This window comes from Tenrec ecaudatus, chromosome 12 (assembly GCF_050624435.1).
Source record: "Tenrec ecaudatus isolate mTenEca1 chromosome 12, mTenEca1.hap1, whole genome shotgun sequence".
Lineage (NCBI taxonomy): Eukaryota > Metazoa > Chordata > Mammalia > Afrosoricida > Tenrecidae > Tenrec > Tenrec ecaudatus.
The window spans coordinates 25,893,981-25,921,601 of record NC_134541.1 but is presented as its reverse complement, the minus strand read 5'-3'; the positions used below and the strand labels follow the sequence as shown (position 1 = coordinate 25,921,601).

Below are 27,621 nucleotides of genomic sequence, written 5' to 3'. Positions count from 1 at the left end.
TTGTGAACAAACAGAAAAGAAAAACTGGACCCAAATCTTGATGGATGTAAGCAATCACCGGCTAATTAATATGTCTTGAGAGAAAAATAGCTCAGACGCAGCCAGTAACAAATCTTGGTGCTCGATTGCTTGGGTTCAAATCCCAGCACTGTTACTTATTGGTTATGTAACCTTGGCCAAGTTGCTTAAATTCTCGGGGTCTTTTCCTCATTTGTAAAAAAGACACAATAGTAATCCTATCCCATAGAATTGTGAGAACTAAATGAGGTAATACCCATAAAGTACCTAAAGCAGGATTTGGAACATTAAGTCTCATGTAAGTGTCAGCTGTTCTTTGCAGTGGTTTATTTCATAGACGTCACCAGCCAAAAGCAGGTCTGGAGATGAGTACAGGAAGAAGGGAATAATAAAGCAACGCACAGCTTGTGCTCTGACCCTCTTCCCAAGGCCTTTGCTTCTGCAGTACTATGCACTGCCTGGAAGAACTGGAGAAACGGGTTTCATCACACGGAGCAGATTTAGGATAAGGCTGAGACTTCCCAGTCCATTCAGACTGTACTTTTACTTGAACAGGGCAGTTTTTCTGAATAAACGATCATACAAATATTCAAATTCCAATCACTAAAGGGGAGGGAAGAGTGGGAGGGATTTGAGCTTAGCTCTGGATAGCTGAGCGTTTCATGGAGGGACATAAACATGACAGACTTTAAGTGAGGAAGGGGACAGATAAAAGATAACAAGAAGTGGGTGCTCTAGACACTTGTGCCTTGTGATTTCAGGGACACCAGTTCTTTCGATGGAAAGCCATTTCGGGATATGAGAAAATCTGCAGTTTTCCATGTCAGATGGGATTGTACAGTCAGTCCTCTCAGACTAAGGATAAAAAACATGGGGACGACTGGCTAATCCATATAACTTATATAGGTTGTGATAAAATCAAGTGGGAAAGGGAGGAAGTGCTACTTCTTCCACCAGACTTCAGTCATTTGCTCTTCTGAGTACATGTCACCCAGAAGATCTTGCTTGTGGCCTTACCCTGTTGGGAAAGGGGCTGCACCTTCCTGCTGGCCTGGGGCATCCACATGACAGACAGCAAAGTATTGGGTGATCTCCTGCATATCCTCAAAGTTAAAGAAGGCATTGAAACATGATTTGTCTGCAAGAGCAAAAATATCCATGAGTCACAGGCTCTCCAGTTCTCCCCAACCGTCCCTATTCAATCACTGCCATATCATGCTCATGTCCTCTTTCTTTATTGTTAATACTTGTCCCATTAAAGTGAGATATCTCACAATCCACCTGCGCCAACCTGCCCTAAAGGCTGAGTATCAGATATCTCAATAACTTCAGAACAGTAAATGATCAATTCTACACAGTATCTACAAAGTGGAAACCAATCTAGGTGCTACACAAAATAATTTTAACAGTTACTTCTCATTTACCTTGCTTACCCATCCAACATGTGGACACTGGCTATATGGTTGGAATGAATATCTTCGTCAATTGCATTCCCCATTTGGGAATCTTTCTCTTGGCAAAATTGTTGGAGTACAAGGAGGGGCTGTTGCATCAATTTATACCCTTTTAGTATCTCTGCTTAAATCACTTCAGATGCTGGCGGAGACTACAAAAGCTCCAGCACTGGACTGCAGCCTCAAAGGCAGGTCTCTCTGACAACCAGAGAAGTATGGAAGAAATGTATGTACACAGTTTCTTTGTGCCCATGGCTAGAGTCAGAATCTTATCCTGCCACCTAGAAGAAATCAGTTTCAAGTAGCTGGTGATAAGCTTTAGCATGAACACTTTCACTAATGCATTGAAGAGCTCAAACTCTGGATTTTCTAATTTGAAACATGAAAAAAAAAGTAATACACCTTAGAGAAAAAAACTGATCTCAAATCTAATTTCATAACTAATTCATCATATAATCGTTGTTCCTTTCGTAAATATGACAGAGGTGAAACAGAACTTCAACATTCAAGCATTAAAGTTCCTCCAGAATTTCAAGAACTGACCCTGCCATTAACATAAGTAGCAATAAAAAGGAAAGGCACAAAAAATGGGGAAATATCTGCTTTATTAGAATATTGGGGTGGGGTGTTATTAATAGACAAAGATTAAATGTTATGATTTTAAAAAGGGAAAACAAAATAAAATACATACGGTTGAGGCCAATGTCATGATATGTCAAAATGACCGGTCTGTTTCCTTTCAGTATGCCTCTTACAGTGACATGTACCACACCATGAGCTGTTTCTATGTCATGTTCCTGTAACGAGAATGTAAGGTCTCAGTAAAGGCAGAATGGACATTCTAGGTTGCCAAAGTTTCACATTAGCTGCTTCTCTGCCATTTCCCACTAGTTTGGGCAGGCAATATCACTGAACTATAATCAGACTGAAGAGTTCTTATGTTATATACACTATTCCCAGCTTCTAATTATTTTAAATTAAATAAATAAATGAGATAAAAAGCATCTTCTTGTCCACAAAACAGAAAGTCATGGATCTCTTGAAAATTCACTATGAATAGGTCATGAAAACAACTAACAAGTTATGTAAGGAGCCAGATAAAATCTGGGGAAGTAAAGTGAAGGACAAATCTGTGTTGGAAAAAGTGAAGCAATACTACTACTTACAAGTAAGATGGCAAGAGTTTGTCTCACATACTTTGGACATGTTATCAGGAAAGGTCAGTCCCTGGAGAGGGACATCATACTTGTAAAGTAGAGGGGTAGCAAAAAAGAAGAAAACCCTCAAGGAGACGGGCTGGCACAGTGGCTGCAAAAATGGGCGCAAGCACAAGAACAACGGTGGTGACGGTGCAGGAATGAGCAGTCTCATTCTACTGTGCAGAGGGTTGCCATGAGGTGGAACTGCCGTGATAGCACTTAACAACAACAGAATTAAGGAACCAAGAACATCAAAAAAGTTTTGAATAAGAAGTCAGAAGCTTCAGAGCCTCTGAACACATGCTCAGAAACTTTTAAATTTGGCAGACATCTATTGGTGTCTGTTTAGAATGGCTAGCTGGTCTTGGGAGCTGTGCTTATGTGCCATGTCCATGTTACAGGCGCAGTGATTGGCTGCTATGTTCATACAACATACCTTGTGGGTACATTTTAGTGGAGTGAGGTGAGTGGATGGCACATGCTGGCTCAGTATCCTAGGAATCTATCTGTAACTGGGATTAAGAGATTCTATCCTCACTTTCTCTTGAAACTAAAGCAATTTTAGGAGCATTCAGTGGGCATTTCCACTACTCTAATTCCTGGTTCTAGCTGTGCATGAACCAAAATTATGAAACATCCCTGGATTGCTTACTGTTTTGGGCTCGCTTAGGTGGATTTGTTCCATGTGCCCCAAAGAATCCTAACCAAAGCAGTGAGTCAAGTTTTAGGTGTAGTCAAAGCAGGGCTCAGGTAGTGAATAAAGCTGCAACAGGGGCGACTACAGTGCCTCGGATCTACACTTAAGAGTGGTAGGGCTCTCCCTCAACACAAGAACACTTTGTTCTAACAACTTGGCATTCTGTGACGCTCAACCTCCCAACAGAATCACTGAAGACAAAACGGGCGCATAAGCAAAGGTAGTAGAGAAAGCTGATGGTACCTGGCTATCAAAAGATATAGCATCTGGGTCTTAAAGACTTGAAGTTAAAAAAAAAGACTTGAAGGTAAACAAGTGGCCATCTAGCAGAGAAGCAACAAGCCCACATGGAAGAAGCACACCAGTCTGTGTGATCATGGGGTGTCAACAGAATCAGGTAACAGACACCAGAAGACCCCAAACAAACCAAAAAACATTGTGGGGAACAAGCGTGGTTGGAGCAGAGACCCCCAAACCAACTGTAAACAACAGGACATCCCCTCACAGAAGGGTTACAAGGAAGGGATGAGTAAATCAGGACACAGCACAGCACCAATAAAACACACACTATTCTTCTGGTTCTTTAAGGCTTCCTCACTCCCCACTATCATGACCCCAGTCCTGCCTTTCACTTCGGGCTAGACCAGAGCATGTACACTGGTACAGACAAGAGCTCACAACACACAGAATGAGAGTGGCGATAACAGGAGGGCAGGGGAAGGGGAACCAATTGCAATGATGGATGTATAACCCCTCCACCCCCTTCCCCCACTAGAGGGATGAACAACAGAAACATGGCTGAAGGGAGACAGCAGTTGATGTAACATATGAAAACAATAATAATTTATAATGTATCAAGGGGACACCAGGGTGGGAGGGGGAAGAGAAAAGGATAAAAGAGGAGCTAATACCAAGGGCTCAAACAGAAAGTAAATGTTTAGGAAATGATGATGGCAACATATGTACAAATACCATATATACTCGAGTATAGGTTGACCTGAATATCCACTGAGGCACCTAATTTTACCACAAACTGCATAAAAAATGTGCTGAGGGAACCTGTAGAGAGGTCTGAGGGGCCGGTCCCAATCCCAACTACATGGACAGCTGCCCCTCCCCCCAGAAGAATTTACTTCTGAGGACACCACTGAAGCTACAGCTCTGGAAGAGGAACCTATTTGATCAGAGCACATGGGAGCAAATGAAGAGGGAGGAAAAGAGAGTGGAGCACTTCCTGGCCCACCAAGCCTTGAGGATGATATCCCTGCTCAGAGCAGCCAATACATAGAGAGGACCATAGGGCCGAGCCCACTACAAGACACGAAGTCTCTCACTAACCAATAGCCCTACAGGGGACAACACTGGAGACACAGTGTGGGAATTGCACCTGATCTGACCCTACCACACCAAGGCAAAACACTAAGGGCGTGCAACAGAACAGCAAAGGGAGAAGAGCAAAGAAGTCTAGAAGGAAGACCAAAAATAGACTTTGGGGCCAGGGCGTGGCACCCCATGATACTCTACCAGAACACACTCCTAAAGGTCAACAGACCTTGAGTTATTTATAGGCTTTTCTTTTTTATGTCATTGGTTTTTTTGTTGTTTTCTTTTGCTCTGTAGTGCTTTAGTGCATATTATCTCTGCTAGATAAGATAGGTTGGATAAACAATCTGGAGGAGAAAACAACGGGACCGAGGGTTTGGGGGGACATGGAGGAGGACATGGGAAGGTGGGGGAAAGGAAGTGTTGTTAACAAACCCAGGGACAAGGGAATAACAAGTGACCCAAAATCAATGGCGAGGAGATTGTAAGAGGCCTGGTAGGGCTTGATCAAGGACAATGTAACTGAGAAGAATTACTGAAATCCAACTGAAGGCTGAGCATGATGGTGGGACAAAAGGAAAGTAAAAGGAAATAGAGGAAAGAGCTAGGAGGCAAAGGGCATTTATAGAGGTTTAAATAAAGGCATGTATAAATGTAAATATATTTATATATGAGGATGGGGAAATAGATCTATGTACATATATGTTTAGGTTTAGTATTAGGTAGCAGATGGACATTGGGCCTCCACTCAAGTACTCCCTCAATGCAAGAACACTGTTCTATTAAACTGGCATTCCATGATGCTCACTTTCCCAACACGATTGCTGAAGACAAAGCAGGTACATAGGCAAATGTAGTGAAGAAAGCTGATGGTGCCCAGCTATAGAAAGATATAGTGTCTGGAGTCTTAAAGGCTTGAAGATAAACAAGTGACCATCTAGCTCAGAAGCAACAAAGCCCATATGGAGGAAGCACACCAGTCTGTGTGATCACGAGATGTCGAAGGGATCAGGTATCAGGCATCAAAGAACAAAAACCCATATCACTGTGAATGAGGGGGACTGCGGAGTGGGGACCCAAAGCCCATCTATAGGCAACTGAACATCCCCTTATAGAAGAGTCACAGAGAGGAGAAGAACCAGTCAGGGTGCAGTGTAGCAACGATGAAACATACAACTTTCCTCTAGTTCTTTAATGCCCCCCCCCCTATCATGATCCCAATTCTACCTTACAAATCCGGTTAGGCCAGAAGATGTACACTGTTATAGATAAGTGCTAGAAACACAGGGAATCCAGGACAGATGAACCCCTCAGGACCAGTGGTTAGAGTGGTGATACCAGGAGGGTGGAGGGAAGGTGGGAGAGAAAGGGAGAACCAATTACAAGGACCTACATATAACCCCCTCCCTGGGGTAAGATCAACAGAAAAGTGGGTGAAGGGAGATGTCAGACAGTGTTAAGACATGACAAAATAATAATTTATAAATTAAAAGGGTTCATGGGGGGGTGGGGTGGGGAATAGAAGCTGATACCAAGGGCTCAAGTAGAAAGTAAATGTTTTGAGAATGATGATGGCAACAAATGTACAAATGTGTTTGACACAATGGATGGATATATAGATTGACATAAGAGTTGTATGAGCTCCCAATAAAATTATTTAAATATATTAATTAAAATGGCTGAAAAAACTTGGCTTATACTCACGTATATATGGTATGCTTGATACAACTGAAATATGGAATGTAAAGAGTGGTAGGGTTGAAAGGAAAGGGTGTGTGTACACAAGAGTTAACAGAATTTATGCTAACTTTCTTCAAGTTTTTTTCTCAAAACCAAAAATGATCATGACTTTCTTAGTGTATTTCTGCTGGTGAAGTCTATATTTACCTCAGAAAAAATTTATATTAAATAAAACAAGATTAACTCTAATAATCAGAATTCCAACAAAGGCTTCCTTCTTAATTTCCTATCTGACAATGAACCTCATTAGAGATTCAGTTTCTTCCTACTGTAGAACACAGAAGTTAATCTTAGGCTAATATCAACTTTTCCCTATCTACTTCAGATAGAGATTTTTAGCAAATCAAACCATGAATGAGTCAATATTTCTGCTATTCTCTATGACTGTACTTCCTATTCAAAACTGACTTGAAAAAAAGAGATTCTGGTATAATGAATTGGTTCAATGTAGGGCTTGGACAGGAGGGGATAACTAAATAAATCGCCCCCCCCCAAAAAAGGAAAGAAATCCCTGCTATTGTGTAATCGCTTGTCTTACAGACTTCCTGAGCATGGATTTTTATGTAATTGTGCTACTGAGATGTGCAGAGAGGCCATGTCTCTGTGAGTAATGTACAGATATTCCCAAGGGAGGATGAATATCCCTGGAGTTAATTATTGGAGGAAGAGTCTCAGACTGGAGAGGAAGATCAGCTTTTTCTGTGGGCCCCTGGTTTGTAGAGTCTATGCCTGTTTTCAATGCCTACCCTCCCGAGTCTTTCCAGTAAGAAATGATGTGTTGAACACAGACCAATGACTGGATTCTGGGGATAAAGTAGTGAAAAGAGCTATGTGACCTTGCCTTCACAGAACTTATGCTTATGTTCTAGACAGGGAGGCAGATAATAAGCCCATGGAAATAGTATTAAGCACTATGAAGGAAACAGTGTTGTGAAGGAAAATGAAGGGAGGGCATTAACTTGGCCAGCACTCAGGAAAGTAAAACTTAGATTCAGTGAGATGCTATTTCACTCAAGGCAGTATGGCAAAAATTTGTAAGTCAGATAATGCCAAGTGTTGGCTAGGATATGGAGAAATAATAACTCTTGTATACTGCTGGTAAGCATGTAAAGTGGCATAACTGCTCTGGGGAACAATTTAATAACTTCTAGTAAAGTTAAGAGGTGTGTACCCTACAGCAATTCTATTTTTAGGTGAAATATAAATACAATTGTCAAATATGGTCACAAAAACACACAAACCACACATAGACATGTGCACTGCAACCTTGTTTATGAAAAGTACAAAATGGAAACAGCCTAACTATTCATGAGTCAGGAATTAACAAATTATGATATATTTGTATAAAAATATAGATAAAAGTGAATGGACTAGAACTACAAGCTTAAATTAATGAACACTGAAAGCCTTTAAAACACAGTGCTAAGCACAAACTATTTAGAAAGATGTTCCTGCAATATACAACTTAGATTTTGCTTTTTTTAAAAACCCAACACAATATATGTTTGTGCATGTTTAAAGGATAGACTTGAAAGAGGGCTGCACACTAACTTTAGGACTTTTGTTTCTGGGAATGAAGCAGACAGATTTGGAAAGAAACTCAAGAAGGCATCAATGTCTGCCATTTTTTATTTCTGAGCAAGAATGAAGAGGGAGAGGGTGAGGACAGCCCTGTCAGGTGGGGTGACACTACAAGGGAGCCCAAACTAAAGACAGAGTGCAACCTGTCAACGTGACATGAGTTGCTGAGCCCTTCTTCTACCGTGTTCCTGTAAAAAGAGAAGGTACGGTCTCAGAAAAGGCAGAATGGACTTCCTCAGGCGCCAGTTTCACAATGCCTGCTTCTCCACCATTTCAGCTGGGGGAGTCGGAGGAGTCCTGGTGGTATAGTGGTAAAGGCTTCGTGGCTAACCAGAAGGTTGGTGGTTCAAACCCACCAGCTGCTCCATGGGAGAAAGATATGGCATCCTCTTCTGTAAAGGTAACAGCCTTGGGAACCATATAGGTATTCTACCCTGTCCTACAGGGTTATCATGACTCAAAATTGACTTGACTCCAATGGACGAGTAATGGAGAGAGCTGAGGGACCTGGGTGGCACCAACAGTTTACACTCAACTGCTAACCTAGAGGTTGACAGTTCAAACCAACCCATGGTACCCAAAACGTGGCAATGTGCTTTGTAGATTATAACCAAGAAAACGTTATAGAGTAGTTCTACCCTTTGGAATTGACTTGGAAGTAATTATAATAATGAGGAGGGCTGAGAGAAAATCCAGTCTACACTTTGGATCTTCCCAAAGTCAGGAAACTTGATGGTGATAGTGTGTGTGTGTGTGTGTGTGTGTGTGTGTGTGTGTGTGTCTAGGGGGCAGGGGAGAGTTTATCAGGGAGTATTAAGCGAGCAGACTACTATATATACTCATGTATAAGCTGGGTTTTTCGGCACATTTTTAATGCAGTTTTTGAGGTAAAATTAGGTGCCTCAGGTGACATTTTGGTCGGCTTATAATTGAGTATTCGAGTACATACAGTAATTCAAAAGGATGGTGATTAAAAGGGAGTTATAATAGATGAAATAAAAGAGAAAACTCTGAAGGTAGATGAAGCAATAGAAGAAGAAACTACATAGTCATCATTTGGTCACCTGGATAAAATTCAGCTAAAATTATTTCTATATAACTTCAATTTCTTAAGAGAATCTTATCCACATAGCTACCCTCTATAACAACCAAAGTTCAAAGGGCTAAGAGTCCTGAGTCTCATTTGTCAAGCCTTTTGGGGAGCATTGTTGTTATTAATATCAAATTTTTAAAAATTTATAAATTATCAAGGTTTCATGAGGGAGGGAGAGTGGGGGAGGGTAATAAATGAAGAGCTGATATCAAGCTGAAATCAAATCGACTTGATTTCTTTCTCAAGTAGAAAGAAAATGCTTTGAAAATGATGGCAACATATGTACAAACGTGCTTGACACAATAGATGGATGTATGGATTGTGATAAGAGCTGTAAGAACCCCTAATAAAATGACTTAAAAATATATATATATATATATAAATTTCTCTTCATTCCCAAGTATGTGAATAGAAATGTTCTCAGTAGAATAGAGAATGCAGAAAGATAGGAGGGACTCGCCTTCATGGGAAGGTGTAAGAAAACCTTGATGGCTCTATAATTACCCTGCTAGTCTGAGAATTCATCTAGACTTGAGTATGCTATCAAGACTCTCTGACCACACAACTGATTCAATGGTCAGGACACTGCAAGGCTTATGCTGTTGCCACCTTTCCATTTTAATCAACTACCACCTGTTTTACAAGCTCTTCTCTGGTTATCCCCATGCCAGCATTCTAGAACAGGAATGTGACTCCACAATGACAGCCTATGCTCAAAGGCATAGCCCAAGGTGGATCTGGTCAGAGATTCTCCCATATTGATTATTCACCATCTCCAAGGTTACATACTCATTGAACATGCTTCCTTTGCTCTCCAGTCACATAAAACAACATGAAATCATACAGGTCCCCAGTACACTTTCCTCTCCCTCTTGAGCAAAGGTGGAACTTGCTTCTATAAAGACACAACCATTTGATAATAACTTCTCCGTTTCATGAGTCTTCCTTTTGTTTAATTTTGCAACTTTTTGCCTATTAATAGGATATATTTTCCATTTTAAAGTTCTGTAATACAGGTTCTCTTACCTAGCCTAAACTCTCTCCCTTCTTGCACCTTACTTAAGTTTAGCTCAATCATCACTTTCAAATACCTCTTACTTGTCGACCACTCTCAACTGCCAGCATTCTCAAAAGTTGTGTCTTTGGAAGTTTCTTTTGCAATCTAACAATCTAAAATATTTTTCACTCCTTCAAAACAAACTCCACTTATTATTCACACAGTCTTAATCAGCAATGAGGAGGGAAAAAAGGAAAGGACAACTTACATGCAAAAGCCTATACACCTTCAGAACATGGACTTTCTAAGAAAGCCTAGGTAGGAAGGGACCTAGCTTTGGTCAATTAAAGCACCCGACTCATCTATATGCAGTAAGTACTTGAGGGATGTGAACGTGACTCAAATACATAGGATTTGTGTTTAAAAAGTTCATGGGAAAAGTCTGTTACCTTTCAATTCCACTTTTCTATGAACTTTTTGAAGCCCCTTCATGCATGTAATATACACTAAACCAATGAGAGTCCTTCCTTGGACTTTCTCCTAAAGTTGGTATCCATCATGCACAACAGAGCTTGTCTAAGAAATACTTTAGTGACAAGGAAAGGGGAACTGGGGTTAGGAAGTGAGGAAAAAATAGAACTTTAGCTTGCTTCAGAAGGTTCTTTTTCCTCTCACCCCCCTGAAGGAGAATAAAGTCACCAAAGTTTTGAAACTAATAAAACAATGGGGGGTGGAGGAGGGAGGGTGATATTAAAGTGGAGAGACTGTAAACAAAGGCCACCATAGTGAAAAACACACAGCAGAAGGAAAGGTAAATCTGCAATCATTCCAGCTTTTCTACAGTGGGGTGTGTATAAAGGGAAGCAGTTGAACATGGCATGTGGCTGAAAGGTGGAGTGGGACCACATTCTGGATAGCCTTCAAGGTTAGTGGAGCATGGAGCTAATTCAAACCCTATAACACAGATTGTAGCAGGTGGTTAAATCCCTAAACCTCTTCACAATTGAAGGAACTTTCAGAATATTTGTTTCAATTAATTCTTACTTAGTAACAATGCCTACTGACTAATTGATCTACAAGTGTTTAAAGTAGTTCACACACATTTGAATTGTGGTACTGGAAAACAGTTCTCACAGTTGGGTTCTATTAATAATTGCAATGAAAAGCCAGCATGAAATTACTGAATCCTTGACTGCCTGGATTATCCTATACCAAGAACTCCATTCCTGTGCATTCACTCTACCATCAGCTTCATCTATGGAATGATATTTCGCAACAGCCAAGCAGCTTCTTCATCACTGTCCATTAATATTTACCAAGTATCCACCCAGTAGAAGTAGAAAGGAAAATGGTCAAGTGCCTTAAATATTGAGTCCAAGAATCCATCTAGGGAAATAATCTCAAGTGTGGTGAAAATTTATGCACAAAAATGTTTAATGAATTGAACATATTATAGGAGAAGGGAAAACAATCCAATTTACATAATAATGGAAGAGGTAAATTATTATATACACATATAGTGTAATAATAGGTAACCAATAAAAATTTTTCTGAGTTTTAAAATGATGTGGAAATGTGATTGTGTTCTCAGATTAGGTCAAGAAAGAGAATATGATATTGTACATCTGGAATGATTATAATCATATAAATTTAAAATGCATGATTTGTATAAAAAATATAAATATAGGACCTGATGCAAGGGGCTTAAGTGAAGAGCAAATGCCTTGAGAATGATTGGGACAGGGAATGTATGGGTGTGCTTTATACAATTGATGTATGTATATGTATGGATTGTGGTAAGAGTTGTTGGAGTCCCTAATAAAATGTAAAAGAAGAAAAGAGGAGAAAAAAATGATTAGGGCAAAGACTGTACAGATGTGCTTTATACAATTGATGTATGTATATGTATGAACTGTGAAAAGAATTGTATCAGCCCCAATAAACTGTTAAAAAAAAAAAAAAAAGAGGACCTGATGCAAAGGGCTTTAGTGGAGAGCAAATGCTTTGAAAATGATTAGGGCAAAGAATGTACGGATGTGCTTTATACAATTGATGTATGTATATGTATGGATTGTGATAAGAGTTGTATGAGCCCCTAATAAAATGTAAAAAGGAAAAAAAAATTAAAAAAAAAAATATATATATATAAAATGACCCTAAAACACAGGGCTGCTCCTGGATTAAAGTTTATGAATTTTCCCCCTAGCTACTTTGTATTTTCTCCATGCTTTCCAAATAATATGCATTACTTTGATAACCAGAATATCAAAGTGGAAATTAGAAAGAAATATAATAAAGTATGCTTAACCCTAAGTATCAGGATTATAGGCTATTTTAATACTTTTGTGAAGTTTTTGTTTCTGATTATAAACAAAAGAAGAGCTATTGCTATAAAAGCACTATATTATACACATAGAGAAACTATGGAATTTAGAGGATTAAGGAGCACTTAAGTAGCTAAACAGGCAGTAATAAGTCTATTTCATTGATTATCAGGCACTGTACGCTTTTCCCTTTCTCATCAATTCTGAGTATGTCATCTCTAACCACTCCCCTTCCTTTATTACTCTTCTATCCAAATTATAACTGCTCTTGGCCCTCAGAGAATCCGATAGCAACGAAGGAACGTTGTTGCTGTTGTAATTAGGCGCAGTCAAGTCAACTTCAACTGAGCAAACACTGCTTGGTCCTGTGCCATCCTCCCAGCCATTGTTCTGCTTGAGCCCGTTGTTGTAGTCATGCTGTCAATCCTTCTCTTGAGGATCTTCTTCTTCTTGACTGACTCTCTCCTTTCCCAAGCATGATGTCTTTCTATTAGGACTGGTCTCTCGTGATACTATATCCAAGGTGTATAAGATGAAGTTTCATAACCTCGATTTTAAGGGTCATTCTGGCTGTACTTTCTTCCTGGCAACCAAGAGATATTCGATAGTCTTCACTAACACTGTCATTCAAATGTATCAGTTCTTTCATGGTCTTCCACTGTCCAGCTTTCACATATGTATGAAGTGACTGAAATACCATAGCTTATGTCAGGCTCACCTTAGTCTTCGCAGTGACATCTTTGCTCTCTAACACTTTAAAGAGGTCTTGTGCAGATTCAAAACCAAGAAAAAGGCTAAAATTTGTATTACATTTTCAAATGTTTTTTAAAATGTAGTTGATTAGCAAAGAAAATAGGGGAAGGAGGAGGAGTTCAGATTCACATCATGAGCTTGGTTACTAAATACTTAATGTATAAGAGTCTACACTCTGAGGCATCTGGTGCATGAAAATAAAGCCCTGAAAGCCGAGCTTTGACTCCATCTTAAAAGTCTCGACATGAATCTAGACTCCATGTTGAAGTAGCCTTTTCTATCAGTGGCTTCCTTAACCTTTGTGCTGACCTAACTATCCAACCGAAAGGAAATCTTCCCTCTATGGTCTGGCAGATGAAAGATGCCGAAAGCTATTCCCAGAGGGCTTTCCTCTATGATCAAGCATTTGCAGGACATGACAGCCCATGTCTGAAGAGTCTCAATGTACCTAACAGGAAGAAAACAGTATACTCCAACCAGTGACAAACATGTGCTACCATTGTGTCTGAATCAGAACAGAACTGAAAGTTTTATTTCATGAAGCCAGAATAAGTAACTATATTTAAACTTTGCCCAAAATATCATGGATTTTAGCCAGGCTTTTTAAAATTCAAATGAAGTGCTCTGAAAAAGTACATGTATGCTTCTGCCTAGAAGTGTAAAAATATGTATTGTCATTAAATTGGAGGTCACACACAAAAATGGAATATAAAAATTACATTGCAGTTATCATCCCTCAAAATAAGAAAATATCGAATGTAAATAAAGAGATAAAAATCACCTGCTATTTCACCAGTGTTAATATTTTGGGTTATCCATTGAAGTTTTTTTTAAAACATATTAACTACATTTACAGGTAAAAAAGAAACTTTAAGAATTGTAATTTTAAATCATGTTTAATATTAAGGCTTAAAACCCGCCTAATCGCTAAATCCCAGACAAGTTGTAGGATGACATCAAAGAAATCATACATGAAATAAGCGAAAATGTCATTTTAAAAAACAGTAAAGAAATGAGCAAAAAAAATGTCAGAAAAGATTATGAAAACTGCTGTGAACAGAGTAAAGTGAATAGAGGAAGTAATAACTAGTACTACTACTCACTGCCATCGAGTAAGTTCTTACTCATAGTGATCCAATAGGACAGGGTACAACAGCTCCAGTAAGTTTCCAAGACTATAACTCTTTACGTGCCCCTCTTTCTTCCACATGGCATCTGGTGGTTTCAAACTGCTGACCTTAGGGTTAGCAACCCAATGTGTAACCACTAGGCTACCAGAGCTGCTTGAGGAAGTGATAAACTAAGTATTACAGCGTGACTTGAGAAGACAAAGTAAAGTATAATAATTAAATGTACAAACCTGAGATTAGGAAACCAAAAGATAAGAACACAGTGGCATTTCTCAAGCTGAAAGAATTGAAAAAAAGTGCAAGCTTTGAGTTACAATATTGAAGGATCTATGAGCAAAATATTGAACTCAGGAAGCATCACAACAAGGTGGAAAAAACAGAGTCGCTGCATTAAAAGTGACTGGTTGATGTGCAACCCTTTTAGGACGGAACAAATTACCAAGAACCCATGGCACTACAGGAAGAAGTGCAAGGTGCAATGAAGGCATTGGCAAAAACAAACCCACAGAGCTGTTGGATTTGAATCACCAATCATGCCATTAGCAGCATAAACTAAGGTTCCTGGAATTGAGTGAATATTCATTGAGATGTTTCAAAAAATGGATGTAATATTGGTAATCCTCACTGATCTATGCCAAGAAATTTGGAAGACAGCTACCTGGTCAACTAAATAGAAATTATCTATATTTGTGCTCATTACAAAGAAAAACTATCCAACATAATGCCAATATTATCAACAAACATTATCAACATAAAACACAAATAAAAATTGCTGAAGATAATTTTTAAGTTGCTGAAGCAGTACCGCAACAGAGAACTGCCAGAAGCCCAAGCCTGATTCCACGGAGGAGGTAGACTATGGTGTCACTACTGATGTCAGGTAGATCTTGACTGAAAGAGAGAACACCAGAGAGATGTTTACCTGTGTTTTATTGACTATGCATAGGCACTCAACCATGTGGATCAGAACAAGTTATGGATAACGTGAGATAGAATGGTAATTCTAGAATCCTTAACGCACTCATGTGGAATCTGTACATAAACCAAGAGGTAATCGTTCAAACAGAACAAGTGAACGCTTCAAGGTTTAAAATCAATAAAGGTGGGTATCAAAGCTGTATCCATTTCATCAAGGTTGTATTCATTTTGAAATCATAAAAAATGATTTGAGTGGGATAAACACTCTGGAGGAGCAAACAACAACAACGGGACCGAGGGCTCCAGGGAGACATGGGAGAGGAGGAGGTGGGGGAAAGGAAGTGTTAACAAACCCAGGGACACGGGAATAACAAGTGACCCAAAATCAGTGGTAAGGAGGGTGTAAGAGGTCTGGTAGGGCCTGATCAAGAGCAATGTAACTGAAAGGAATTACTGAAACCCAAATGAAGGCTGAGGATGATAGTGGAACAAGAGGAGAGTAAAAGGAAATAGAGGAAAGAGCTAGGAGGCAAAGGGCATTTATAGAGGTCTAAATACAGGCATGTACATATGTAAATATATTTATATATGATGAGGGGGAAATAGATCTATGTGCATATTAGTATTAAGGTAGCATGTGGACATTGGTCTCCACTCAAGTACTCTCTCAATGTAAGAACACTTTATTCTATTAAACTGGCATTCCATGATGCTCACTTTCCCAACACAATCACTGAAAACAAAGCAGCTGCATAAGCAAATGTGGTGAAGAAAGCTGATGGTGCTCGGCTATCAAAAGATACAGCATCTGGGGTCTTAAAAGCTTGAAGATAAACAAGTGGCCATTTGCTGAGAAGCAACAAAGTCCACATGGACGAAGCACACTAGCCTATGTGATCACGAGGCATCAATGGGATAAGGTATCAGGCATCTAAGACCCTGAACAAAATCATACCAGTGTGAATGGGGTGGTGGTGGGGTATGAGAAGTGGGGACTCAAAGCCCATCTATAAGCAACTGGTCATCCCCTTATAGAAAAGTCGTGGGGAGGAGACAAGCCAGTCAGGGTGCAGTGTAGCAATGATGAAACATACAACTTTCCTCTCGTTCTTTAATGCTTCCTCCCACCACCACCACCACTATCATAAGCCCAATTCTATCCTACAAATCCAGCTAGACCAGAGGATGTACACTGGTACAGATAGGAACTGGAAACAGGGAATCCAGGACAGACGAACCCCTCAGGACCAGTGGTGATAATGGTGGGTTAGAAAGGAAGAACCAATTAAAAGAATCTACATATAGCCCCCTCCCTGGGGGATAGGTAACAGAAAAATGGGTGAAGGGAGACGTCAGACAGTGTAAGACATGACAAAATAACAATAATTTATAAATTATCAAGGGTTCATGAGGGAGGGGGTAAGGAGAGAGGGGGGAAATGAGGAGCTGATACCAATGTCTCAAGTAAAACGAAAATATTTTGAGACTGATGATGGCAACAAATGTACAAATGTGCTTGACACAATGGATGTATACACGGATTGTGTTAAGAGTTGTACAAGCCCCCAGTAAAATGATTTAAAAATGATTTGAAATTTAAATGCCTATCATATTTATTCACTCTGCATGCTGACCATATAATCTGAGAAGCTGAACTATATAGAGAAGGATGTGGCATTAGGATTGGAGGAAGATTCATTAACAACTTGCAATGTGCAGATGACACGACACTGCTTGCTGCAAGTGAAAAGTATTTGAAACATTTTCTGATGAAGATCAAAGATGACAGCCTTCAGTATGGAATATACCTCAACAGAAAGAAAACAAAAATCCTCACAACTTGACCATTATATAACATCATGATAAATGCAGGGAAAAAATCGAAGTTGTCAAGAATTTCAATTTACTTGAATCCACAATCAGCACTCATGAAGCAGCAGTCAGGAAATCAAATGAGGTATTGTATCGGGCAATCTTGTTTGAAAAGACCTTTAATTTAGAGTGTTAAAAAACAAAAAAAAACCCATCACTTTAAGGACTAAAATGCCCCTGACCTAAACTATGGTATTTTTAATCATCTGATATGTATCCAAAAGCTAGACAATGAATAAAGACTGAAAAATTGATTCCTTTGAATCGATGGCTTTGGTGAGGAATATCGATTATATCATGAACTGACAAAAGAATTAACAATCTGTCTTAGAAATACTGCCAGAATGTTCTTTAACAGCGAAGATGGTGCAACTTCATCTCACATATTTTGGACATGTTATCAGGCGGGACTAGTCTCTGGAAAGCAACATTATGCTTGGTGAATTACAGGGTCAACGAAAGAGGGAAAGACCCTCAATGAGATGGACTGATCCAGGGGCTACAAGTTGCAACAAGAGGCTAACACAAAACAATGACAGTAAGGATTGCACAAGACTGGGCAATGTTTCATTCTACTGTAAGTAACAGGAACCAGCAACAACAAATGCAATGATGATTGCCACTATTTACCCCCAAATAATAAGACTTTTCATTTTTTCATTAAAGAGCCATCATCCATAGTGAATGGTTCCCTGTCAGCACTGGAGTGATTATATTGTATATAAGAGGTCTATAAAACATTCATGGGAGAAAAGATCCATTATCTTTTCATTTATTTCTCCATGAACCATTTTTTTTGGTGGGGGGTGGGTCCCCTTTGTGCATATATAAAGTTGGAATTTGAAATCATGTAAAAACATTATGAAGGTGCCCATTTGCAGGCAATTTTAGCTTTAAATACAAGTCAACTTCTAAAAATATTTCAGCTTAGGCATGTCCAGATAGGAAAAAAACCAAAGGTAACTGATTCAAGACAAATGGAGTTTTCCAATCCAAATTCCATCTGACAGCAAGTCATGAAACCCATCGAGTTCCCTCATCTATAAAATACGGATAACTATGATATTGCTGCAAGGACTGTAGAGAACGTATGTATGTTAAGTACCTAAAGTTGGAAAAAAATAATTTTAATTAGTTTGCCTATGAGATAGGTAGTGCTCTCTTTCGATGCCAATGCTAAAAGGCATTCTGCCAGACAACATAAAACAAATATTTGAAAATAATTATTTGCCTGTGATTGTTGGTTTTGTGATATGCTTCTTTCCTACCTCATACCCTGAGAGCCTAACTCTTTTATTGCTTTTGTTAGTCAGTCACAGCTAGGACATATATCCCAACAGCTGCTTGTACAAGGTTTCCATTTCCATACACTCATTTCTTCATTCCATTTTGTTCCAGGCCAGTCAAAAATTAAGGTAGGCAATGGAGTAACCGCCAAAAAAAAGACTAGGAAAAGCAGTATCATTTAGGAAAATACTATTGAATCAGGCTGAATTTTCAACATTCCCAACACAAATTCAAGAGAAACTTATACTTTGTATTAACAGGGGTAGGATGGCGGGGTAATGGGAGTTAATGGTAATGGAAATATCTCATTGATTAAGGGTAAGGTTGTATAGCTGATTATTGGAATTGCTGTAAGTCATAGCAAACAATCAATTTACAACCTTCAAGTAGATTCTGACTTGATACAACTCTACAGAATAGAGTAGAACTGCCTCTTTGGGCTTCCAAGACTTTAAAAAGTCTTTATGGGTGAAGACAGCCTCATCTTCTTCCCAAGGATCGGATGCTGGCTTCAATTTGCTAACCTTTTAGTTAGCAATCCAACAGCCAATCTACTATATCCTGTTAAAACACACACACACACACACACACACACACACACACACACTCTACTAAGTAGTAGCTGCTGCTGAGGCTGTTTATGCACAGCCAACAACCTCCTGGGATTTGGTTTCTGGGTTTGAAGGTTTAGGATCATTGTTTCACAAGACTTCCTATTTAAATGGCCTAATTGGACAGTGCTTCTGTTCAACCTCACAGTTCTTTGTACAGTACCTAGGTCTTAAAAGCTTGAAAATAGCCCCTAAAAACACAGCTGATCTCTTTTTGTCGGGACAATAGAGGAAGAAGGGGAGTTAGGAATAGAAGGCAGAGATGGAATGTGTGGCTAATTGAATCTATAAACAACTGCCCCCTTTACCATGAGATCAGAACTGGATGGTGCACAGCCACCATTTTGAGCATTTTAATGAAAGTGTCCATATAGGAACTATGATCAAAGGGGGGAAATAAAAAATAGAATTTTAAATTCTTACAACAGACTCCAGCCTTCCTGGAATCATGAAGGTTGGACAAACCCTGAAAACACTGCCCTAAGATAATCTTTAAACCTTAAATCACAGTGGATGGTGTACATATGAAAAAATATATATAATTCATCAAGGGTTCATGAGGGTAGGAGGATGGGGGAAGGAGGGGGGAAAAGGAGCTAATACCAAGGGCTCACATAGAAAGATAATGTTTTGAAAATGATGATGGCAACATGTACAAGTTTTCATGATATAATTGATTTAGGGATTGTTATAATATCTGTAAAAGCCCCCAATAAAATGATTTTTAAATTAAAATTTAAATAAATTAAAAATAAATAAACACCTTAAATCAAAGAATCCCCTGAAGTCTTCTTAAAACCAAATAATAGTTTAGCATAATTAGTAAAAAATGTTTTCTTGAACATTTTTCTTTTTGAAGAACTATATGGAATCAAACTGACACCAATAGAAAGTTAGGTGGGAATCTCAGGGTACAGTGAATCTATGTTAATGTGGGAGGAACAATTCTGCAGCGTGAGAATGGTTGTACAACTCCAAGAATATAATCACTGTTGGAATCCAGGACAGATAAAACCCCTCAGGGATAATAGTGGGCATAACGATATCATGGGGAGGTGGAGGTAAAAGGGGGAACCAATCACAAGGTTGGACATGTAACTCCCTGCCCCACCCCTTACTCCCAAGGGGATGAATAGAAATGTCTGTGAAAAAAACAGCAGATGGTATAAGATACAAAATAATAATAATAAATAATTGATCAAGGATTCATGAGGGTGGGGGAGGGAGGGAGAAAAAGGAGCTGATATCAAGGGCTCAAGTAGAAAGAAAATATTAGCAACATATGTACAAGTGTGCTTGCTACAACTGAATAATGGATTGTTATAAGATCTGTAAGAGCTCCCAATAAAATGATTAATAATAATAAAATAATATAATTAATGCTATCAAATGGTAATGTAGAAACTGTTGATTGGTGTATATTCTGTGCACATATTCTCTTTTTTTGTGTGTGCACATATTCTCAACAACAAAGGAAAAAAGGGGAAAAAAGAAGCAGCCTCCCCACAGACCTCAATGTGTCCCAACCATCTCTACAGAAAGATGATAACCCTCTATTTGACACCTGTCTTAGGTTTTCAATAGCATTTGAGAAAAAGAGGTCTTAATCGCAAAGAGCCAGCGCAACCCAGAAAGCTACAATAGTAAAATATGTACTGGCAGGCAAATCTTAAATACAATACTAAACCATTTTAAATAAATTTGATCCCAAGATTAAGGACCATTGTTATTATTTTTGTTGGGTGCTGTTTATTCTGACTCATAACAGACCCATGTGACAGAGCAGAACTACTCCATCAGTTTTTCTTAGCTGCAATCTTCATGAGTACCAATCACCAGGTCTTTCTCCCACCAAGCCACTGGGTTTGAACCACCAACCTTTTGGGTAGTAGTCAAGGGCTTAACCGTTGTGCCAGCAGGGCTCCTAAAGAGTGATAGCTAGGAAAATAAATCTACCTCCACAAGACCACCACCAGAGAAAGTGAAGTAGTGCAGAGCTCCTGTACACAGCCCTCCTTGGTGCTTGTACAGTCCTTACCTGACAGTCAAAGTCCTGGAAGTTTCGTGTACCATTCTGTCAACAGAAGGCAGAAAACACAGTCAGTTTCCCCACGCGGCTTCACCAAAGGTGCAGCAAATTCAGTTCACAAAGAAAGCAGTAGATGTGCAGCCCCTTGGTTGTAGAGGCAGGTGGGTTCCTAGCATGCATTAGAGTAAAGGGAAAGTCTTTAGAGGAGAGATTACACTTTGGTGGGTTTACTTGGCAGATAAAGGAGAGGCGGTTGTTTTGCTAGCTTATAACTTTTTGCATTCCTGTCTAAAGCAGAGCAGTTGGAAGGAATTGGTGGGAAGAGGGCAAGTCAGGGACCAGAGTACATCCAGAAAACATGCAGGGAGGAAATACATCCTTGGGAGGAAAGGAATTAGTGCAGAACCCTGCAGGGAACAAAGGAAAGCAAAAGCCAAGACACCCAGAATCAGGAAGTAGAGAAAATGTACGAGGACAGAGAGATGAACATAAATGGAACACTTGAACTGTAACAAAGAAAAGGGCACGTATGAAGGAGGGAAAGACAAAACAGTATTCCTAATACATGGATATCAGCTATATCCCATAAAATTACTGATGGGAAAAAGGATCACTGACTCATTTATAGAACGAGTCTATCTATCTATCTAAACAAATCTGAGGCAAATTTGCCAAGTTCTTTAAAACGGATTACACTATAGTAATGTTTGACTGGAAAAACAAAAATCAATGGCAATGACTCAGAAGTTTTTTTTTTGCAGTATTTCAGATGCCAGGGTTGCAAGGGTATGACATAAGAGTATGAAAAGGGTAATGAATGATGTATTGGGAAGGGGAGATTAAGACAAAAACAAAACCTGCCAACTTGATCTTTCCATAGCAAATCTCCCCTGAAAAAAATCTCCTATTCTGAAATGTTTTTTAAACATACACAAAAAGTCCACGGAAAAATTCCATTATCTTTCATTTCCATGTGTCACGCAGGACTGCTTTGAAGACCCCTTGTGTCTAATCTGGCTCTACGGTGGCTTCCTGAAGGCCTGGAGCTGCTAAAATACACCTTTCCCAAAGCTGCCCCCACCCTCTGAGAAGAACTAGAACTCTAATGCCATCTAGAAATTCAGTGCCAACTGAAAACTATGCACAATCGTATCCCCCCTTCAATCAACTCTTTTAAATGCTCTTAAAAACTAAACTCTTTTGAGAATGATGAGGGCAATGAATGAACACATGTGCTGACACAATTGATGTATGTATGGATTGTGATGAGTTGTTTGAGCCCCCAATAAAATGATTTTTTAAAAAGCCCCAAAACTAAACTCACTACGTGGTGTAGGTTCTGACTAGTAGCAGCCTTACTGGACAGGGTAGAACTGCCCCTATTGTTTTCCAAGACTGTAAACTAAGCCCACATTTTCTCCAGATGAGCACAGTTTGTGCCTTTGAACATGAGCACAATTGTTTGTCCTAGAATTCCCATTATTTGCCATGCTACTCATAATTTGCTTTGATCCACAAATTGGGTTTATTTGCATAGACAATAAAACACAGGTAAACATCTCTCTGGTATGGTCTCTTAGCAATGATATGCCTAGTTCCATTTCCTCTTCTGAACCAGGCATAAAACTGAGCTCACAAAATAAGGCCTGCTTAGTTTGCAGATGAGCCTGGGTGAGCACCTGTCTAAGGAACACTGTAGTTGTTAAAAAGGACCACAGTATACTATAGCTTCAGCTAGCCCCGTAAGATGCCTGAGAACTTCTTGTTTAATTTTGAGTCAAGCTGTGAGAAACAGGGGAAAAGTATACTTATGATTAAGATGGTTTCAATAGGATAGGAAATGAGCAGTCAGTGAGCTGGTGAGCTCCCAGTTTCTGAGTAATGTGTTCCTTCCCCAAAGTGTATAAATCAGGCATTGTTAGGTACCATGAAGTTGGTTCTGACTTATAGGGACCCGATGTACAATAGAATGAAATTCTGGTCAGTCCTGCCTGTTAAGTATTTTAAAATGAATAAGCCAATATAACAAAATAAAATGGTGAGGGTCAAAAAACAACAAAAACTCCACCACATTCTAACTTTGATACAGTATGGTTAATAAGTGAATGAAAAATAGCATACAAAATGGCCTTTAGCAGATTGATCTCAACTACATTTACACATATATTGAAATAAGAGGCTAGAAATAATGTTTAACAAGAGTAGCTGTTTCTGGGTAGAAACAGTAAGGTGATAATTTTCTTTATATTTTTCTACATTGATCATGCACTTCCCTTTCAGTAATTAGAAAACTCAGGGAAAGGACTTATTGTGGTAGAGATCATTGTTTCTAATTTGTAATACAAGATGTAAATATTCACTTTTAGGGCAAGATATGACAAAATAATGATGTATAAATTACCAAGGGCACATTGGGAGGGGAGAGCGGGAGGGAGGGGAAAAAAAAAAGAGGACCTGATGCAAAGGGCTTAAGTGGAGAGCAAATGCTTTGAGAATGATTGGGGCAGGGAATGTATGGATGTGCTTTATACAATTGATGTATGTATATGTATGGATGGTGATAAGAGTTGTGTGAGTCCCTAATAAAATGTAAAAAAAAATATTCACTTTTGGGGAGAAATTATTTATGATATCACAGGAGACCATATAAGGGCACTGATCTTATAGGATCCCTAGGTGTATCTTAGAAATTATTTTAAAGTGTTAAAAGAAAATCCCTCTGACCTGAACTACAATCACAGTCATGGAATAAAGAGCTAAATGTTCTGGGGAGATCTGTGGGAAGCAGCAGTCACTGCGCAAGTTCTGTTCTTCACACTCACATGATCACAGCTATGAGGCATTTTGTCAGGTTGTGAGCCTCTCAGACGAGTAAAGAAAATGTTAAACATTGACTTAGGCAATTCTGTCCAGAAACCCAAGCTATCTTTTGTTTGTTGAGGACCTTACAAAAAAACAGCCAAGTCTTCTTAACCTGATATTACACCCAGTCCTCACTTATCAACATGGATCGGTACAGAGACCAGGTTGTTATATGAAAATCAGTGTTAAGTGAAAAAGGATGATCACATCAGATCATAAAATGGATTATAACTACATCATTACGTAACTGCCAGACCACTAAAAATCATTGCCCTACCAAACTGACATATAACTTTAAACATCACAGCCAGTGCTATTTACCCAACACGCTGACATTTGCCAGATATGTCATTAATGTACAAAATAATTACATAAATTTGTTAACATTGTAAATGCAAATTGTAGGATAAATAGATAGTCAATAAGTGTGAAGTAGGTGTATTTCTGAAAACAGGAACTACTAATAAAGAAGGTATGTATATCTAACACTTGTTTTCTTCCTTCCTTCCTTCCATTTTTATTAAAGAGATGTTAAGACCCCTGGAGAACCTGACTTTGGGCTTTAATGGCAATCATCCTGGGAAAAAGACATGATTGGATTAGTTTGATGGTGTTTGGCATCAGAGTTTCTGGATGGAGGGCATTAGCTGATCCCCTACTCAACTGTGGTTAAATTGACATCATATTCTCTGAACTCATTAAAATTCAGTGCTATTCACTGGGGTCTTCATAAGAAGCTCTGTGTCTCAGGGATGGAGAGCTCAGCTGCTAAATAAAAGGTCAGCAGTTGGAACCCACCAGAGGCTGCAAAAGAGAAAGATGTGAGTCTGCATCCATAAAAATGTCCAAAAGTCCAGCCTTGGAAACCCACTGGGGCATTTCTATTCTGTTTTATAGGGTTGCTATACGTTGGAATTAACTTGAAGGCAGTGCATTTGGTCTAAATAAACTTATGTAGCAGAAAGGGATTCATTGAAGAAAACAAGACAATAAGTTAATTTGGGAGAGAGAAAAAAAATAAATCAAAGAAAAAAAATCAATAATTACTGAAAGTTAAAGCTAGTTAAGAAAACTATTTCTCAAATGTAGAGGGTAAATGAGTTTGCTCAAGAAAATAAATTAAAAGAAAACAGTTTTCTCAAATATGAGCCTAGAGCAATGGAGAAGAGGTCAATGAATAACGAGAAATATGACCACCCCCACAAAAACGTGCTGTGAGGGAAAGGTGCTAAAAAACAGATTGCTTGATGTATGTATATGTATGGATTGTGATAAGAGTTGTATGAGCCCCTAATAAAATGTAAAAAAAGAAAAGAGGAGGAAAAAAAAGAAAATGATTAGGGCAAAGAATGTACAAATGTGCTTTACACAATTGATGTATGCATATGTATGGATTGTGATAAGAGTTGTATGAGCCCTTAATAAAATGTTTTAAAAAACAAACAAACAAAAAAACAGATTGCTACACTTTGTTGTAATAACCCAGCATTCTGTGATGCTCATCTTCCCAACACAATCTCTGAAGAAAAAATGGGTGCACAAACAAATATGGTGGAAAAAGCTTATGGTGCCTGACTGTTACAAGATATAATATCTATGGTCTTAAAGGCTTTAAGTTAAACAAACGGCCATCTAGCCGGGAAGTAACAAAGCCCACATGGAAGAAGCACAGCAACCCATGTGATTACGAGGTGTTGATGGGATCAGGTATCAGGAATCAGAAGACCCAAAACAAACAGCCATTTTGATGTGAACAAGGGAGCTCGGAATGGAGACCCAAAGCCCAACTGTAGACAACTGGCCATCCTCTCACAGAAGGGTCACAAGGAAGAGACGAGCCAGCCAGGGTGCAGTATAGATGAGAGTAGTGATACCATGAGGGTAGGGCAAAGGTAGGGGGAGAAAGGGGAAACCCATAGCAATGTTCAGCATAACAAACACCCCCAACCAGGTGTCGAACAGAAACGTGGGTGAAAGGAGACAGTGGATGGTATAAAATATGAAAAATAAAAATAATTTATCAAGGGTTTATGACGGTGAGAGGGTGGGGAAGAGAGGATAGAAAGGGAGATGAAACCAAGGGCTCAAGAAGAAGGAAAATGTTTTAGAAATGATGATGGCAACATATGTACAAATGTGCTTGATACAACTGATGTATGGCTTGTTATAAGAAATGTAAGAGCCCCCAATAGCATGATTTATTAAAAATTCTTTTAAAGTTCCAGTCTCAGAAACTGCCCTATAAGGTCAATATGAGTCAGAATTGACTCCATGGCAGTGAGTTTTGAATTTTTTAGATTATTACCAGTAGTAATTATTAAATAGTAATTATATGCTAAGTACTAATAATATAAATATCTAAAATGCACACACATAGAAAATCCACCTTTGTCTCTACATTAAAAAGACAAGGGTCCTGGTGGCACTGTTTGGTAAGTGCACTGGTAACATCAAGGTTAGCAGTTCAAACCTACTAGCCACTCCATAGAAGAAAAATGAGGCCTCCCGTAAAGATTTACAGCCTCAGAACCCCTCTATTGGGTCTCTATGAGTTACAGCTGACTCAGTGGTACTGGTTTGGTTTTTGGGTTATACTACTAATAAGAAACTGAGGCCTCATAAAAAATTGATAAAAAGGTCAGATACTTAGATAAAACAATCTCCAGATGTCATCTATGGACAGAAAAAAAAACTTAAATTCTAAAATAATCTCTAACATATTACCAGGGTAGAGTTAAGCGTCACTGACCCCGACATTAAAGACTCTTTGGGCACGCTGCTAAAGTGTGGCTAGAACTACAGAGACTCCTACCATCTCTGGCTGCCTCTTGTGACTGGTGGGCCACAGTGCGGCACTGCAGCATCCTTGCTTGAGAACTTCTGTCTTGCTCCTGTCCCATCTAGGACATTTTTCACAATGTATGTAACAATCACCTAATCAGCCTATCAAAGGCTTCTCCCTACTCCACTCTAGATGCAGCACTTCACAAGTATTCTTTAATGAAAATGACAAAATATCTGTTTTCAACTCTAACTGCTTCCTTTGACTTTTTTTTTTAATGCTACGACCTTGGCACAAATTGTTTCCCTGTCTCTGCTGTCTTGGAGGTTACAAAAATACTCATCCTTGGGCTTTCCAGCCTCTGGTCCAAATAGCTGTATCCCTGCTCTGCTTTTATTTCCTGTCTCTGGTAGAAAGGGAGGGGTTTTGGGGGCACAATGTCAGCTGTTCAAAACCATCAGGCATTCCAAGGGAGAATAATGAAGTTGTCTGCTACAGTAAAGATTTACAATCTCAGAAACCTCCCAACGGTCACTATCAATCAGAATTGACTCTGTGCTAGTGGGTTTGGTTTGGGGTTTCAATACATAGGGAAACTTAAATTGCAATTGGGTTCACCTCACTTTCAAATATAATGACCAATGTAAAGAAAATCATTTGTTTCCTTCCTCTCCATTAAATATTTATTCTTCCTCCCTAATAATTTCTCAATTATCCAACCCCTTGTTTTCTCAAGACTGGTTTCTGTCTTTCAAGCAAGCACAGTGGTATCTGAAGCAGGGAAAGGAAACCAGTAAAAATAAGCACAAGCCAGCCAGCTCTCCAGCTCGTTACTAAGCTTGTTGGGTGAGAAGGTTGACACAGGAGAGAGACCTCATGACCCAGGTCTAAGTCAAAAGACAAGATTCTAGATGAGGCTTACCCATTTGACTAGACACACAAATTTCAGCC

At 39.1% G+C, this 27,621-nt stretch overlaps 1 protein-coding gene across 3 annotated transcripts in view; it reads right to left on the bottom strand.

The window, feature by feature from the left end:
• Positions 1-27,621, bottom strand: part of NDRG3 (NDRG family member 3) — a 98,508-nt gene that overhangs the window by 37,223 nt on the left and 33,664 nt on the right. For 2 of the 3 annotated variants that reach the window (XM_075563668.1, XM_075563670.1), the window contains 3 exons: positions 21,036-21,071; positions 2,164-2,269; positions 1,036-1,156 (listed from right to left, as the gene is read on the bottom strand). In XM_075563668.1, coding sequence (XP_075419783.1) covers positions 1,036-1,156; positions 2,164-2,269; positions 21,036-21,071 — 263 coding nt within the window. The remainder of the gene's footprint in view (positions 1-1,035; positions 1,157-2,163; positions 2,270-21,035; positions 21,072-27,621) is intronic. The other variant, XM_075563669.1, reaches the window with a different exon arrangement.